General features: G+C 51.9%; 7 protein-coding genes across 7 annotated transcripts; 5 read left to right on the top strand and 2 right to left on the bottom strand.

Moving 5' to 3' along the window:
- Window positions 1-468: 468 nt before the first annotated feature.
- Window positions 469-814, top strand: MICPUN_81362 (predicted protein; the record flags this gene model as incomplete). The annotated part of the gene is made up of 1 exon (XM_002501716.1): window positions 469-814. A coding segment is annotated over one exon (346 nt), but the record flags the coding sequence as incomplete, so codon positions are not given.
- A 47-nt stretch (window positions 815-861) lies between these two features.
- MICPUN_81055 (predicted protein) lies at window positions 862-1,196 on the top strand (the record flags this gene model as incomplete). The annotated part of the gene is made up of 1 exon (XM_002501715.1): window positions 862-1,196. A coding segment is annotated over one exon (335 nt), but the record flags the coding sequence as incomplete, so codon positions are not given.
- A 73-nt stretch (window positions 1,197-1,269) lies between these two features.
- On the top strand, window positions 1,270-1,906 carry MICPUN_108102 (predicted protein). Its single transcript, XM_002501714.1, has one exon. It carries the CDS (start codon window positions 1,306-1,308, stop codon window positions 1,846-1,848), a length of 543 nt encoding a protein of 180 aa, XP_002501760.1. The 5' UTR covers window positions 1,270-1,305; the 3' UTR covers window positions 1,849-1,906.
- Window positions 1,907-2,424: 518 nt separating this feature from the next.
- FA2 (protein kinase FA2, flagellar associated) lies at window positions 2,425-4,389 on the top strand (the record flags this gene model as incomplete). The annotated part of the gene is made up of 1 exon (XM_002501713.1): window positions 2,425-4,389. One exon carries the CDS (start codon window positions 2,425-2,427, stop codon window positions 4,387-4,389), a length of 1,965 nt encoding a protein of 654 aa, XP_002501759.1.
- Window positions 4,390-4,391: 2 nt separating this feature from the next.
- CPS (carbamoyl-phosphate synthase) lies at window positions 4,392-7,926 on the bottom strand (the record flags this gene model as incomplete). Its single annotated transcript, XM_002501334.1, has 2 exons — window positions 4,392-7,653; window positions 7,844-7,926. 2 exons carry the CDS (start codon window positions 7,924-7,926, stop codon window positions 4,500-4,502), a joined length of 3,237 nt encoding a protein of 1,078 aa, XP_002501380.1. The 3' UTR covers window positions 4,392-4,499.
- Window positions 7,927-8,583: 657 nt separating this feature from the next.
- On the bottom strand, window positions 8,584-10,215 carry MICPUN_96334 (predicted protein). The gene has a single exon (XM_002501333.1). It carries the CDS (start codon window positions 9,384-9,386, stop codon window positions 8,664-8,666), a length of 723 nt encoding a protein of 240 aa, XP_002501379.1. The 5' UTR covers window positions 9,387-10,215; the 3' UTR covers window positions 8,584-8,663.
- A 648-nt stretch (window positions 10,216-10,863) lies between these two features.
- MICPUN_52794 (predicted protein) lies at window positions 10,864-13,383 on the top strand (the record flags this gene model as incomplete). Its single annotated transcript, XM_002501712.1, has 1 exon — window positions 10,864-13,383. One exon carries the CDS (start codon window positions 10,864-10,866, stop codon window positions 13,381-13,383), a length of 2,520 nt encoding a protein of 839 aa, XP_002501758.1.
- Between the last annotated feature and the right edge of the window lie 33 nt (window positions 13,384-13,416).

Raw genomic sequence — 13,416 nt, 5'->3', positions numbered from 1 at the left:
CACACGCACGCCACTTGTGAACGAAGAGTCGACGCCAAGGCGTCTTCTGGTGAGGCGATGGTAGACGTCGAAGTTGACCGATGTATCGATGAAAATTCAGCTTCAAACCATGGATAAGTAGCCCTTCTCAATGCGTCTTTCACCGAGGCTTCACCGAAGCTTCATCGAGACTCGTCCCAAATCAGCCTCCCGGAACCGAACGTTCCTTGTTCATCAGTCTCACAGGGAGGCACCTACGGATTATCTGTAATCAAAAACAAAGATTCCCCGCCAAACACTTATGAGGTACAACTGACAAGTACGAACAGAGAAGGCACGAAGTGTATTTTTTGGACGCTCCGCGGGAGCGGAACACAACGTTATAACCGGAAGGCGGCGATGTTAAGGTGGCTCGTCGCCGTCGCGACCGTGGTGGTTAGGAGTGCCAGCTGCGATGCCGTAAACGATGGCACCGCCGTCGTGCTAGATATGGACGCTGACAACTTCGCGAGCACTCTGCAGGAGCATCCCTTCGTCGCGGTGAGTTTCACCGCGAGTTGGTGCGGGCACTGCAAGCGCCTTGAGCCTGAGTGGGCGAAGGCGGCGGAGATCCTCGCGACGCACAAGAACGATCCGCCTATTGTTTTGGCTCAGGTGGACTGCACTGCCGACAAGAACGCCGGGCTGACCAAGGATCTGGACATAACGGCTTTCCCAACCATCATTGTTTTCAGGGACGCAGCCACCGACGGCGAAGTTTACGACGGTCCCCGAGTGGCCGACGGCATCGTCGACGCTCTGCGTACTCTAGCCGCCCCCATAGTTGAACCGATGAAGAATGTCCATGAAGTGAGGGCGTTCGTGCGGCAGGATCCGGTCGTGATGTTGGCAGCCTTTGAGCCTGGTGCGGCGGGACTCAAAGTTTACGAGACAGCCGCCCGCCGTGCGGATATCAGGTTTGGACTCGTCACCGATGCGTCTCTTCTACCAGAGCTCGACTTACCCGGCGAAGAAGATATCGTTCTGATGTATCGGAGTTTCGATGAGCGGATCGTTCGGTTTGACATGGACTTCACGGTTGAGAACCTGAAGCGTTTCGTTGACGCTAAAAGTCTCCCCCTCGTGGCTGAGCTCGACAAGACACCTGAGAACAGAAACATTCTGCGACGCGTGTTTGAATTTCGCGCCCCGAAAGTTATCGCCTTCATCAATTTTAAGAATGCAACGGAGCGCGATGGGATTAAATCGGCGATGAGAGACGTCGCAGCATTGGACGAGACAAAGTACAGGTTTGTATTGGGGGACAGCGCTGAGAATGAGGCAGCTATGAAATACTTTGGGGTTTCCCCTGATCTCCTTCCAGCTGTTGTGTTGCACGAAACAGAGACCGACAAGAAATACATCCTGCATCGAGCAGAGCCGAAAGGGATTGCCCCGTGGCTCGCGAAGTACGATGTCGGCTCTCTTGACCCGTCCTTCAAGAGTGAGGAACCGCCCAACTCAAATGACGGCGCAGTCAAAGTCATCGTCGCGAGTACGTTTGAGGCATTGGTCACGGGGTCAAAAGCTAACGTGTTGATCGAATTTTACGCACCATGGTGTGGTCATTGTAAGAAATTCGCACCTGTGATGGAGAAAGTGGGTCATAAGTTTGCCTCCAATGATGCCGTTGTGATTGCAAAGATGGACGCAACTGCCAACGATGTTTTGGACAAAAGGTTTATAGTCAAGGCGTATCCAACTTTGTATTTCTATCAGGCAAAGACGGACAAGGTGATTCTCTACGACGGCGACAGAAGCGAAATGCACCTCATTGGGTTCGTGATGAAGCATTCTGGTAAAACAGTTTCACATAAGGAAGATCTTTAGAAAGACACGGGACCAGAGCCTTAGTGTTGTTGCCAGTGCAAGTCCGGGATCCGGAATTACGGTACACCGCCCACAAGTAATTAGTCTGTGTGTTACGAAGGTATTATATAGCAGTTTAGTACGAAGGTAGTACCTTCGTACCAGGTAGTAACCAGGGTAGTAACCCATAGTCTAGTTTCGAAAGAAATACTTTAGCATCCGTCCAAATTCTCATCGATGATAGGCTACCTTTCTCTCTCGATTACACCACTTCTGATGGAGAGTCACAACACTGTACTGTCACAGCAAGTTTGGAGTTGACGGAAAAAAAAATAGACTAACATTGCCTTCGTTTCCATACCTTCGTAGCATCGATAATCCAATCGTTTGGTTTTCAGGACCGTTGTGAGTTGTAACATATGCGAGTTCGTCGCGTTGACCGCTGGTCACAGCAGAGGACAGGCAGCCGCTTCGCGTCTAACTGTAGCTCGAACGTCGGCAAATATGTATCATCAACCGAGCAGTGTACGCAATGTGTCTTCGCTACACCAGTCTTTAAAGGCCGCGGCCTCGCAGTCAAGTCAGGGCGTTAAGAGAATGGCCCTCGGTGACTTCGAAAATCTCGTGACCATTGCGAAGGGCTCTTTCGGCGTCGTATACAAGGCGGTGAGGAAGGACAACGGGCGTGTTTACGCCTTGAAACAGGTAAATATCACGAACATGAACCGTGCCGAGCGGGAGGAGGCCGTCGACGAGGCCCGCGTCCTGGCGGAGATGGACAGCAAGTACGTCATCAAGTACTATGACTGCTTCCTCGAGGATGGCAAGCTGAACATCGTGATGCAGTTTGCACCCAACGGAACCTTGCATAGCCGATTGCACGCGCAACGCGGCCAGCCGATGTCCGAGGATAATATCTGGAAGTTCTTCATCCAAGCTCTACTCGGATTGCGTCACATTCATTCCAAGAAGATCATTCATCGCGATATGAAGTCTCTCAATCTCTTTTTCGATGCCGGGGACAACGTGTTGGTTGGAGACTTGGGCATCGCTAAGGTACTGAGCCCCAACACCCTTTTCGCTCGAACAATCGTCGGAACGCCCTACTATTTATCTCCAGAGCTATGCGAGGACAAACCTTACAACGAAAAGTCAGATGTTTGGGCGCTTGGTGTTGTTCTGTACGAGATGTGCACCGGGGGAAAGCACCCCTTCGATGCTCAAAACGAGGGAGCCTTGATTCGTAAGATCATGAAAGGTGTCTATCCGCCTCTACCCGCGGGAAAGTTCAGTGCACAGCTTTCGGATATTTTGCGACTATGTCTAACCATGGACTATAAGCAAAGGCCAGACACTGCAACTCTGTTAAGGAACCCAGCGTTGGCGAGCAGAGCTCGGAGCTTGTGCATCGAACTCGATCCTGATGCAAAGAACGAGTCCCAGCGCCCGAGTGCATCTTTTATTTCGGCTGCGAACATCATGGACTCCAATGCTATCGAATTGTACGATCCGGCAGAAGGACGTAAAGCCATTCTGTCAAAAGGGATGGAACGGCAGCCTCTTGCCGAAATGGTACCTACCACCTCTCTTTCTCAGCACTCATGGGAGCTTCCGGCCAACCCACATCTTCAGCAGCAAATTCGCTCTTCGGAATCTTCAAAGATAGGATCGCAGCGTGTACATTATCCAGGCGTCCCTCCGATCGGACACGCCGGCGTGGAAGACGATGTCGGTTATCCTGAGCTGGAAGTGACACGCCCCGTGCAGGAAAATCCGATGCAAGCGAGTGCGCAACAGCCCCAACACCTTGCCACAGGTGAGGTGGCATTGACTTCAGACGGAACACGAACCCATTCAGAGTTGCAGGCAGCACCTCCACCACTCTCCGACTTAGTTGCAGCGATCGAGGAAAGGAAACAGGCATTAAATGCCGCGAGGGCGAACGGCCGGGGTAACGCCGCCGCAGAGGTCTTTAAGTCTGGTTTTGACTGCACAGATCCTTTCCTTGCACACCAGATGGCAAAACTTGGAGTCAATGCTGATGAGTTTCAGGAAGCTGTAGCAGCGGCGGCCGCTGAAAGAAACCACGCGATGCATGCAGCTAAGGCGAATGGTCGCGGCGCTAACGTTATGGGACTCATGGGAGGTTATGGGGGTGAAGCGTCCTTCAAGGGGAATGGATACGGGCAGCACTTGTCTGGAGACGCACAGCAGCAAACTGCGATGATCGAAGCTGGACAACCCATAAAGGCACGCTCACAGTCAAATCGCCCTTACGATTTAGATGCGGACCAAATGAGCGGGTCAACTTCCAGTTATCGAACGGCTTCCATGGAGCAGTCAGCAGCAGTCAGGAATGCAAAGTATGAGGCGCCAAAGTTTGCCAGGAAGCGGGCTACAGATTTAATGATTACTGGGCCATCGATGCGTGCCTCAGGTCCGCCGTCGCGAGGCACCAGCGGGGGCAGCTCTGGCCGCGTAGCGAATTTTGGATACGCGGCAAGTTTGGTCGGTACTGAGTGCACGACCACGGTGGCACCCACAAGTTATTACAATCCTTGAGGGACTGTTGATGTTTGAAACTTAAATAACATACTCTCACCTAAACCACAAGAGGAACATGTGAACACGATAGAGAATGATAAACACGACCACCATCGGACATTGTCTCCCTAGAAAAAGTCTTGGAGGGGTTGCATCGTGAGGGCACCTTCCTGGAGCACCTTAACCGCAGAGCAAGTGGCCTTCGCTCCTGCAATGGTGGTGACCAAGGGGACCTTGAGACCTACAGCTGTGCGGCGAATCTGACGACCATCCTTCATGTCCGCCTCGTCACCGGAAGAAGTCACAACCATGAGAGAGATGTCTCCGTCGAGGAGCATGTCGCCAATGTGAGGCCTGCCCTCGTGGATTTTTGGCGCAACCTTCACGGGCACTCCAGCAGCCTCGATAGTCTTAGCAGTGCCACCCGATGCAACCACAGTCATGCCTAGCTCGTGGAACTGCTTGGCGACGTCCACTATAGCAGGCTTGTCGCTGTCGCGAACAGAGATGAAAACCTTGCCAGAGGTGGGTAGCCTCTGTCCCGCAGCAATTTGCGCCTTCGCGTACGCCACCGTGAAATCACGGTCAATGCCCATCACCTCACCGGTACTACGCATCTCAGGGCCTAAGAGGGTATCAGCACCCGGGAATTTGTCGAAGGGGAGTACAGCTTCCTTCACAGCGACGTGGTTGAGCTTGACCTCCTCAGTGAATTTGAGGTCCTGGAGCGTTGCACCCGCCATCACGAGTGACGCATACTTAGCAATCGGATGTCCGATTGCCTTAGCCACGAAAGGCACAGTGCGCGATGCACGGGGATTAGCCTCGATGATGTAAACAGTTCCATCAGGAATCACAGCGTACTGGATGTTGATGAGACCGACTACACCAAGCCGTTTCGCCACCTTCGGAGTCCAGTCACGAATTGTAGCAAGGGATGACTCAGGAATAGTTTGTGTAGGGATACTGCACGCGGAGTCACCAGAGTGAACGCCAGCTTGCTCGATGTGCTCCATGATCCCGGCGATCACCACATTACCTTCGGCATCACAAAGTGCATCAACGTCAAGCTCAGTGGCATTGTTGAGGTACTTGTCAACAAGAACTGGCTTCTCTGGATCGACCTCGACTGCAGTACGGATGTAACGTTTAAGATCGGCGTCGGAGGAGACGATCTCCATAGCGCGTCCACCGAGCACGAAAGAAGGACGCACCATAACTGGATACCCAATATTGTTGGCTGCCACGAGAGCTTCCGACTCAGAGCGGGCGACGCCTCCAGGGGGCTGCAGGATGTCCAGCTCGGTAAGAATCGCCTGCCATCGTTCACGATCTTCCGCCGCGTCAATACTGTCGGGAGGAGTGCCCAAGATGCGGCAGTTCCCATTTCCTGAGGCAGCTGGGATAGGGTTGTCGGTGAGAGCCTTCTCCAGGCGAGTGGCAAGGGAAAGAGGAGTTTGGCCACCGAACTGTACGATGATCCCCTCCGGTCGCTCAGCCTCCACGACATTGAGAACATCCTCAACAGTAAGGGGTTCGAAGTACAAACGATCAGACGTGTCGTAGTCGGTGGAGACAGTCTCAGGATTACTGTTGAGCATGATGGTCTCGTAGCCAGCATCCTTAAGCGCAAAAGCAGCATGGCAGCAGCAGTAGTCAAATTCAATACCTTGGCCGATCCGGTTGGGACCGCCTCCTAGGATGAGAATCTTTTTCTTGTCGGTGGCATCGACTTCATCATTGCCATCATAGGATGAGTACATGTAAGGAGTCGAAGCCTCAAACTCAGCAGCGCAAGTATCAACGCGCTTCATGGAAGGAGTGACTCCAAGCGAAACTCGGGCCTTGCGAACCTCACCCTCAGTAACTTTGAATGCACGAGCGATCTGGATGTCGCTGAAACCACGGCGTTTCACCTCGCTCCAGTCTTGCTTGTCCAGGTCGGAAAGGGAGCTGAGACTCTTGAGCCACTGCTCAGTTTGAAACAAATCTTCCATCTGGCGAAGGAACCAGGGATCAAACGCCGTGATTTTACGAATCTCCTCAGCAGACATGCCAGCCATGAAAGCTTCATGCATGGCAACAACGCGCGAAGGATTAGGCACTGCCAAAGCTTCCTTGATCGTCTCGAGATCACCTTGCATTTCACCATCCTTGGGGTTGAGACCCCAGCCAGAAAGGCCAGTTTCAAGAGAACGAAGGGCCTTGTTGAAAGACTCCTGCCATGTGCGGCCGACAGCCATTGCCTCGCCAACGGACTTCATCTGCGTCGTAAGGACGGGGACGGAGCCGGGAAACTTCTCGAAAGCAAATCGAGGGATCTTGGTGATCACGTAGTCGATAGAAGGCTCGAAGCTCGCAGGCGTCTTGAGGGTAATATCGTTGGGAATACCGTCAAGGGTGCAGCCGACTGCAAGCTTTGCAGCCATCTTAGCAATCGGGAAACCCGTCGCCTTGGACGCCAAGGCAGAGGATCGGCTCACACGAGGATTCATTTCGATGATCATGAGCTCACCATCCGCGGGATTGACCGCCATCTGTACATTCGAACCACCGCATTCCACACCGATCTCACGGATGATGTCGACGGAAGCATCACGGAGGCGCTGATATTCCTTATCAGTGAGAGTCTGAGCAGGAGCAATCGTGATTGAATCGCCGGTATGCACGCCCATGGGATCGAGATTCTCGATAGAGCACACAATCACGACATTATCAGCCAAATCGCGCATCACCTCGAGCTCGTACTCCTTCCAGCCAAGTAGAGACTTCTCGATGAGTACCTGAGTTGTGGTCGAGGCATTCAGGCCGCTGGTCACGATGGTCTTGAATTCCTCCATGTTGTAAGCAATGCCACCGCCCGAGCCACCAAGGGTGAACGCTGGGCGGATGATCAGAGGAAAGGAGCCAATGTAGTCGGCGATCTCGACAGCCTCATCCCAGTTGTTGGCAGTTCCAGAGGGGGGCGTCTTCAAGCCGATCTTTTCCATGGCCTCCTTAAAGAGCTGACGGTCCTCGGCCTTGTTAATCGCATCGAGCTTGGCGCCGATCAGCTCTACGCCGTGCTTCTCGAGGATTCCATTCTCGGCGAGAGTCTTGGTGAGGTTGAGCGCCGTCTGACCACCCATGGTGGGAAGCAAGGCGTCAGGCTTCTCCTTGATCAAGATCTGTTCAACAAGCTCGGGGGTCATGGGCCCGACGTAAGTACGATTCGCCGTCTCCGGATCAGTCATGATGGTGGCCGGGTTGGAGTTGAGAAGCACAACATCGTAACCCTCAGCCCTGGGAAAGGATGGGGGAGGTGGTGAGTTGAAAGGAAGCAGGTCCTGTTTTTTTAAAAGACTCCGGTAAGATCAGGTTTTCGCGAGCGACAGGCGGAGGGAACCGGCCACCGCAAATTAGCGTGGATTCGGAGAGAAGGGATAAGATATATCTATCGGCGAACGCTTATCGCGACATGGTTCGGGCATACCTGAGAGACTTGCAAGCCTGAGTACCGGAGTAGTCAAACTCGCACGCCTGGCCGATGACGATGGGTCCAGCACCAATAATCATAATCTTCTTGATGTCAGTGCGCTTCTTTGAGTTGGTCGCCTGGTCCCAGGCGCGGAAGACGGGGGACTCCTCATCCTCGGCCATGGCGCGCACAGGGCCGGCGCGATTGGCACGAAGGTTCTTGCGCTTGGTATTGGCCACCATCCGGGCGGCCTGGGGAACGCCCAGGGTGTTCGCTAGGGCGGCGGCGTTGGAAACCATGTTTGCTGTCGAGCAGTTATGACGAACCGAATCGAAAACAAACGATTGTCGCCGAGCCTCTGTCGCGACGAAAGTGGAAGTGGGAGCCGACGCCCTCCTCACGCACAGTGATGCGTAGGCGAGTGTGACGGCAGTCCGGGAGACGACCGCACCTGCAGATCTGGCGAACGCTGCCGTCCCGTACACTTTTTAAAACCGACTGGAGCCGCCAGCGAAAAAGCAGCAGCTGTGGAAACGGAGAGGGTTTCACGGGTTTCTGAATCCCTAAATTTGAAAACATGTCCAAAAAAAAATCTGGTTCACCGTCAGCTTGTCGGGAAGGTGCCTACAGTCATACCTCGCCAGTAAAAATAGTCAGGATTTTTTTCCAATCTTTGAAATATCTTAGGATTCGAGGGTGCCGTGTCTCCATCATCAGTGTGATGTTTTTCAACAATCTTTTAAGTGTTTACTCATACCGAAGGTACCGAAGGTAAGAATTAAGAATTTTAACTTAAGCATAATTAGCACTTTTCGATCAGTCACTGCGCAGTCGCTCAGCAACCGGCTCCGTTTCTTGCTCTTTTCCTATGCTTTTTATCATCAAGCTCTCTGTAGTCTGGCAGCTCATCCGTCACGGGGATCCCATCCCTGAGCACAACACGATCAAGCTGCGGTCGCGAAAGCAGCTCGCTGTAATATCGACCTCGGAAAAGCACAAGGTCTGCCTTGCCTCCGATCACCACGCAGCCGTGGTCCTCACTCAGACCCATTATCTGAGCCGGACGTGTCGTCACCGCGAGTGGCCAACGATGGATAGGCCTGTCTAAATGCCCGATCCTGCAACCTTCCCTGAAAATTTCCAGCATGTCGAGATCGCCATATCCGTAGAACTGGTCCCTAGTGTTGTCGCTGGCGAGGCAAACGGGCACGCCGGCATCATCGAGCTCCTTCAGTGTGGTCACGCCTCGCCTCGTCGGTGTACAAAGTCCACGCACATCTCTGTTCTGAAGCCATTCGTTCACTATCGGAAGGGAAACCACGCAGACTCCCGCCTCACGAGCAGCTTTGAATATGCGCACAAGTTCTGCCGGAGATTGCGCGGCGAGGGAGCAACAGTGGCCGCACACAATCTTGCCCTTGAAGTTGTTACGGATAGCGGCTTCAGAAATATGAAGTATTCCCTTGGAAACTTCGTTGCCGTTTTCATCAACGTGAAAGTCAAGATCTAACCCTCGTTCGTTGGCCAGTTTGAATATTGTATCCAGTAATGCGGGCATTTCCTCGCCGCAGGTAGTGTAGACGTCGTCAGGATGCCCTCCTCGGTCTGTGCAGGACACAGCGGCACCAAGTATTCCGCCGTGTGCCTTCACCTGGTCTGCCAGCGCCGCTCCAGCTTTTTCGTCGCGAAAGAACCGTAAAATTGCCAACGAGACGCCTTGAAGCTCGATTCTGCCTCGCCATGCCTCGCGCAATTCCTCGAAGACAGGCCATGCGATGGCACCCTGAACTGGGCCACTCATAATGTGTGTGCGAATGGCTGATGTCCCGTGCGCATAGGCGCATTTTAGGCTGAACTCCATTCGTCGATACACGTCGTCGTGGTCCCAGAACACTTCGTCCTTCGCGCATGAATCGTCTGCACCTGCCAAGGATCCGGACATGTTGCGTGTTCGCTCGCAAGTGTGTCCCTTATCAATGTGAGTGTGGATGTCAACAAATGTTGGCCAGCACATTCCTCCATCCAAGTCAACTTCGGCGAGATCGGAAGGCGCTCGGTCCTCCACCGGTGTAATCGAGGCGATGTGTCCGCCACGTATCTCGATATCAACAAACACGAGTCCATCACGATCGGAAATCAGTTCACCCGAGCCCTTAATGACGCACTCGGGCACGTGGGCGTTGCGAAGCACGTAATCTGTCCCTCCCGGGACGTTTATCCAGCCCATCGCCACGGGGGTAAAGCCTACAGAAGGCGGGCCCTACTGAGACGGGCGCGCGATACCCCAACGATGATTATGGTCCGTAGTAGGTACGAGTGCGCAGTTCGTGGCCCCTCCTGCCCCGCTGGATAGTTCCAGAATATCCGCCTCGAGTGAGCCGCGTCCGCGACCTTTGGGATGCAAATGACGCCTTTTCGTGGACTCCGATGGACGGATGACGAACACATCCATTTTTTAATTAATCCAGCCAGACCGATAGAACCGATCGATATGCTCCGATCGATTCCTTTCAGCTTTTTATTTTGTAAAAATGGCAAATAATCAAACCCAGTCTAAGATCTGACACACTTACATGGTCGGGTAGGTTCGGGAGCGGCGATGTATAAAAAACTGATGATCCCCAAATACAGTTGGCACCCGTCAACAACCATCAGAAAAGCAACGTCGAGAACAACCGGACGATCTGCCGCCGCTGAAAAGCAAGGGCGGCGATAGAGTCTTGAAGCAGCTGAAGTATATTTGCAGATGACCGGTGGCTTCGCTACCGTCTACGTGTTCACACAAACGGTCCGTGTACGCGCCGGGTACCAAACATTTCGCTCCCGAAATCCTTCCGACTGCTGGCTCTAGGGTTGGGAAGTTCTCACGACCCTTTCTGCTCGCAGGACTTCGTTTTGCTGACGTTGTTAGTCGTTGTATGCATCTATGTGCTCCCCAAGAAGGTGATAACTTGGATTCGAGGTCGTAAAACCTTGCAAACGGCGAAGGACGACTAGTGGGCACTACGAGAGGATAAATCTTTGTCCGGCGTGAGATGGTTCACCAGAGCAATGAATACCACCAAAGTTCATTCCTCGCACTGGTCAGCGACATGAAACAAGCTGACGTCGACGGTTCAAATTGTGAGAGAAGAATGGCGCCTTGGTTCGACTACTTGCGCCGTCATGATTCTGAGTCCAGTGGGAAGACAGCAACGCTTTCTCTCGGCAACATCTTGGAGGCTTCGCGTGGAGGATTCCGCGACACCAAATCTCTTCTATTCGATGCGCTTTTCTTCGCGTGGGTAAATCGAATGTCATTTGCGGTGCATGACGACTGCTTTTTGGAGAAAGTTGGATGGAAACTTACGACGACTCAGTTCGCCAGGGCTGTGGAAGCCTTGGGCGTTGAAGAACTTCTGTTGGTGAAGCTTGGGGATGTTCCGCAGTATATTGCGAGGCATCTCAAAGCTGAACTCGAGGAAATACGTTCAGAGCTACAACTCCACAAATCGACCCGAATCAAAGAGTTGAAAGGAAAGGTTTCGCAGGATCGCTTTCCGCACGGGTCGAGTGTCAATAAATGTTTGTCTACAGAGGTTACCTTATGCAAGAGAGCGATAAGAATGTGGCTACAGCTAAATATGATGACTCTTGCTGTTTCGGATTCATTGGCAATCAAAAACATCACCAGAAGAGCTCTTATAGAGTGCAAAGAATGTGGTCGAATGACAGGAGCATTGCTGTTATCCTCTGATCGGTTTCAGACGGCCAGAATCTCTTTGCGCAATTTCGAGCAAAAAGACTCAAGGAGACAAGAACTCATCTCCATCCTCAACCAAATCACTGATGACGATACTCATGTTGCTAACCCACGACGAAATAATGATCATACAATCATTGTCGACAGTCTCTGGGATCACTTTTACGTGGACCCCGAGGGATTTTTGATACATCTTCTGTCTATAGCCAGGAAGCATTCATCTCAAGCTTCCATGATTTTGTCAGCCATTTCTCACCTGCCAGGACTTTCAGCGTATCGGCTTCAACCTGAAAAGCCAGTTTCGATACTCACTGCCTTATCTCGAATGTTTCGCAAGTCGATTTCTGAATCTTCAAATGTTTCGAGATTGACGTCCTCGCACAAGGCGGATGGTTTGCATAGGATTGCACTTTGGTTGATACAGAAGCCACGAGCCTCGCTAATTACAGCCAGTTCAGACATTTTTGGCTACGCCCTTGGAACTCCCTTTAGAGCAGGCATGGACCCTCGTGAAGCACTTCTCACCAACATTCTACCTGCGTTATTGAGCAACTCGGTAAGCAGTTGGTGTGCCCTTAAGATGTTATATTCGATGCTTTATGCATGTGACGTTATCAAAGATGGTGATGCAAAACTGTCCTCGAGGGGCATAAAATTACTGCAGGCAACGTTTCCCGGTGGAATACTTCTGGCACTGGCTTCTTGCCTAGAATCGAGCAATACGGATGATAGATTGGATTCATCACACCACCTTTCGCTGACGAGGTCATCGCATGAACGGAGTCGTGATCTTGCAGCAAGATTACTGAGAGATTGTGTTGAGGAACTTGCTCACCGGCATAGCCAACTTTCCACACCGGTCTTGCACTCCCTCGCGGAATGTGATGACATAGCTCAGGCAAAAGCAAGTTGGCACGTCCGGCTTTTGTTAGAACCCATCTTGCAGAAGGTGCGGGGAACCTCTTCTAGCTCGACGAAACGTGAACATCTTGGGTCCTGTGAGTTGTCCAGTGAAGGTTCGTTGGAAGCAGCACGACAGCACAGTGGTGTGCTCAAATTGGCGAAGGCCCTGGCAGACCTCATAAAATTGAATCAACTCCGAGCATTTGAAACTCTGAACTTTGGGGAAATGCTGACGGGGACGGAACCTCGAGCTCCACCAAAACAGGACCGGCAAAAAATGGAAATTATTTTCCGGAAGATTGAAATCCTGAGATCAACCAAGACAGTGGACGAATTCCGTTGTGCATTACTTATGGCTTGTGCAGCAAAGATTCCATATCTAACGGCGGAAGAAATGGATTCGCTGTTTCATGGTATTCTAACTGAGTTGGTGGTTCACATATCGATTTGGAAGGTAAAAGCGAGAGAGAATTCAGACCAAATAGTAATTGATTTACTATCACGCGTCCTACGCTTTAAAGCGAACGAGATGAACCGAGAAGTACGTCCAGTGGATTACTTGGAAATGGAAAATCTTTCCCGGCACCTCGCAACCAAAGCCGTCGAAACTTATACTAAACTGATTTCAAACGAACGCAGCAAAGGTAGCACAGCGGTGAAAAAATTAAGGATTCTACGCAGCTTGCAAACTGCTCTGAGACAAGTTGTTTTGATTGAAAGTGAAAAGGAGTATACAGCAAAGCCAATATCGATACTCTTGAACGCGTGCTTAAGACTGATGGGTGAACTTATGCTTGAGGGGTTGGCGAACGAGCTTATGGAGATGTTTCGCGACTTTCCTGAACATGAATGCAAGCAGCGTATCATGTGTATTTGTTCAGTACAAATGGAGTGCATCGCACCTAAGTAGAGCGACTAAGCTACTAGAGCTAGCTAGCAATTA

The sequence above is a fragment of the Micromonas commoda genome, chromosome 4, assembly GCF_000090985.2.
Source record: "Micromonas commoda chromosome 4, complete sequence".
Classification (NCBI taxonomy): Eukaryota; Viridiplantae; Chlorophyta; class Mamiellophyceae; order Mamiellales; family Mamiellaceae; genus Micromonas; species Micromonas commoda.
Note: the sequence above shows the minus strand (reverse complement) of the source record. Positions and strands in the feature narration are given on the sequence as shown.

Coding starts and splice junctions, on each gene's coding strand:
- MICPUN_108102 (XM_002501714.1), top strand. CDS start 1,306: ATGAAATACTTTGGGGTTTCCCCTGATCTCCTTCCAGCTGTTGTGTTG.
- MICPUN_96334 (XM_002501333.1), bottom strand. CDS start 9,386: ATGCCCGCATTACTGGATACAATATTCAAACTGGCCAACGAACGAGGG.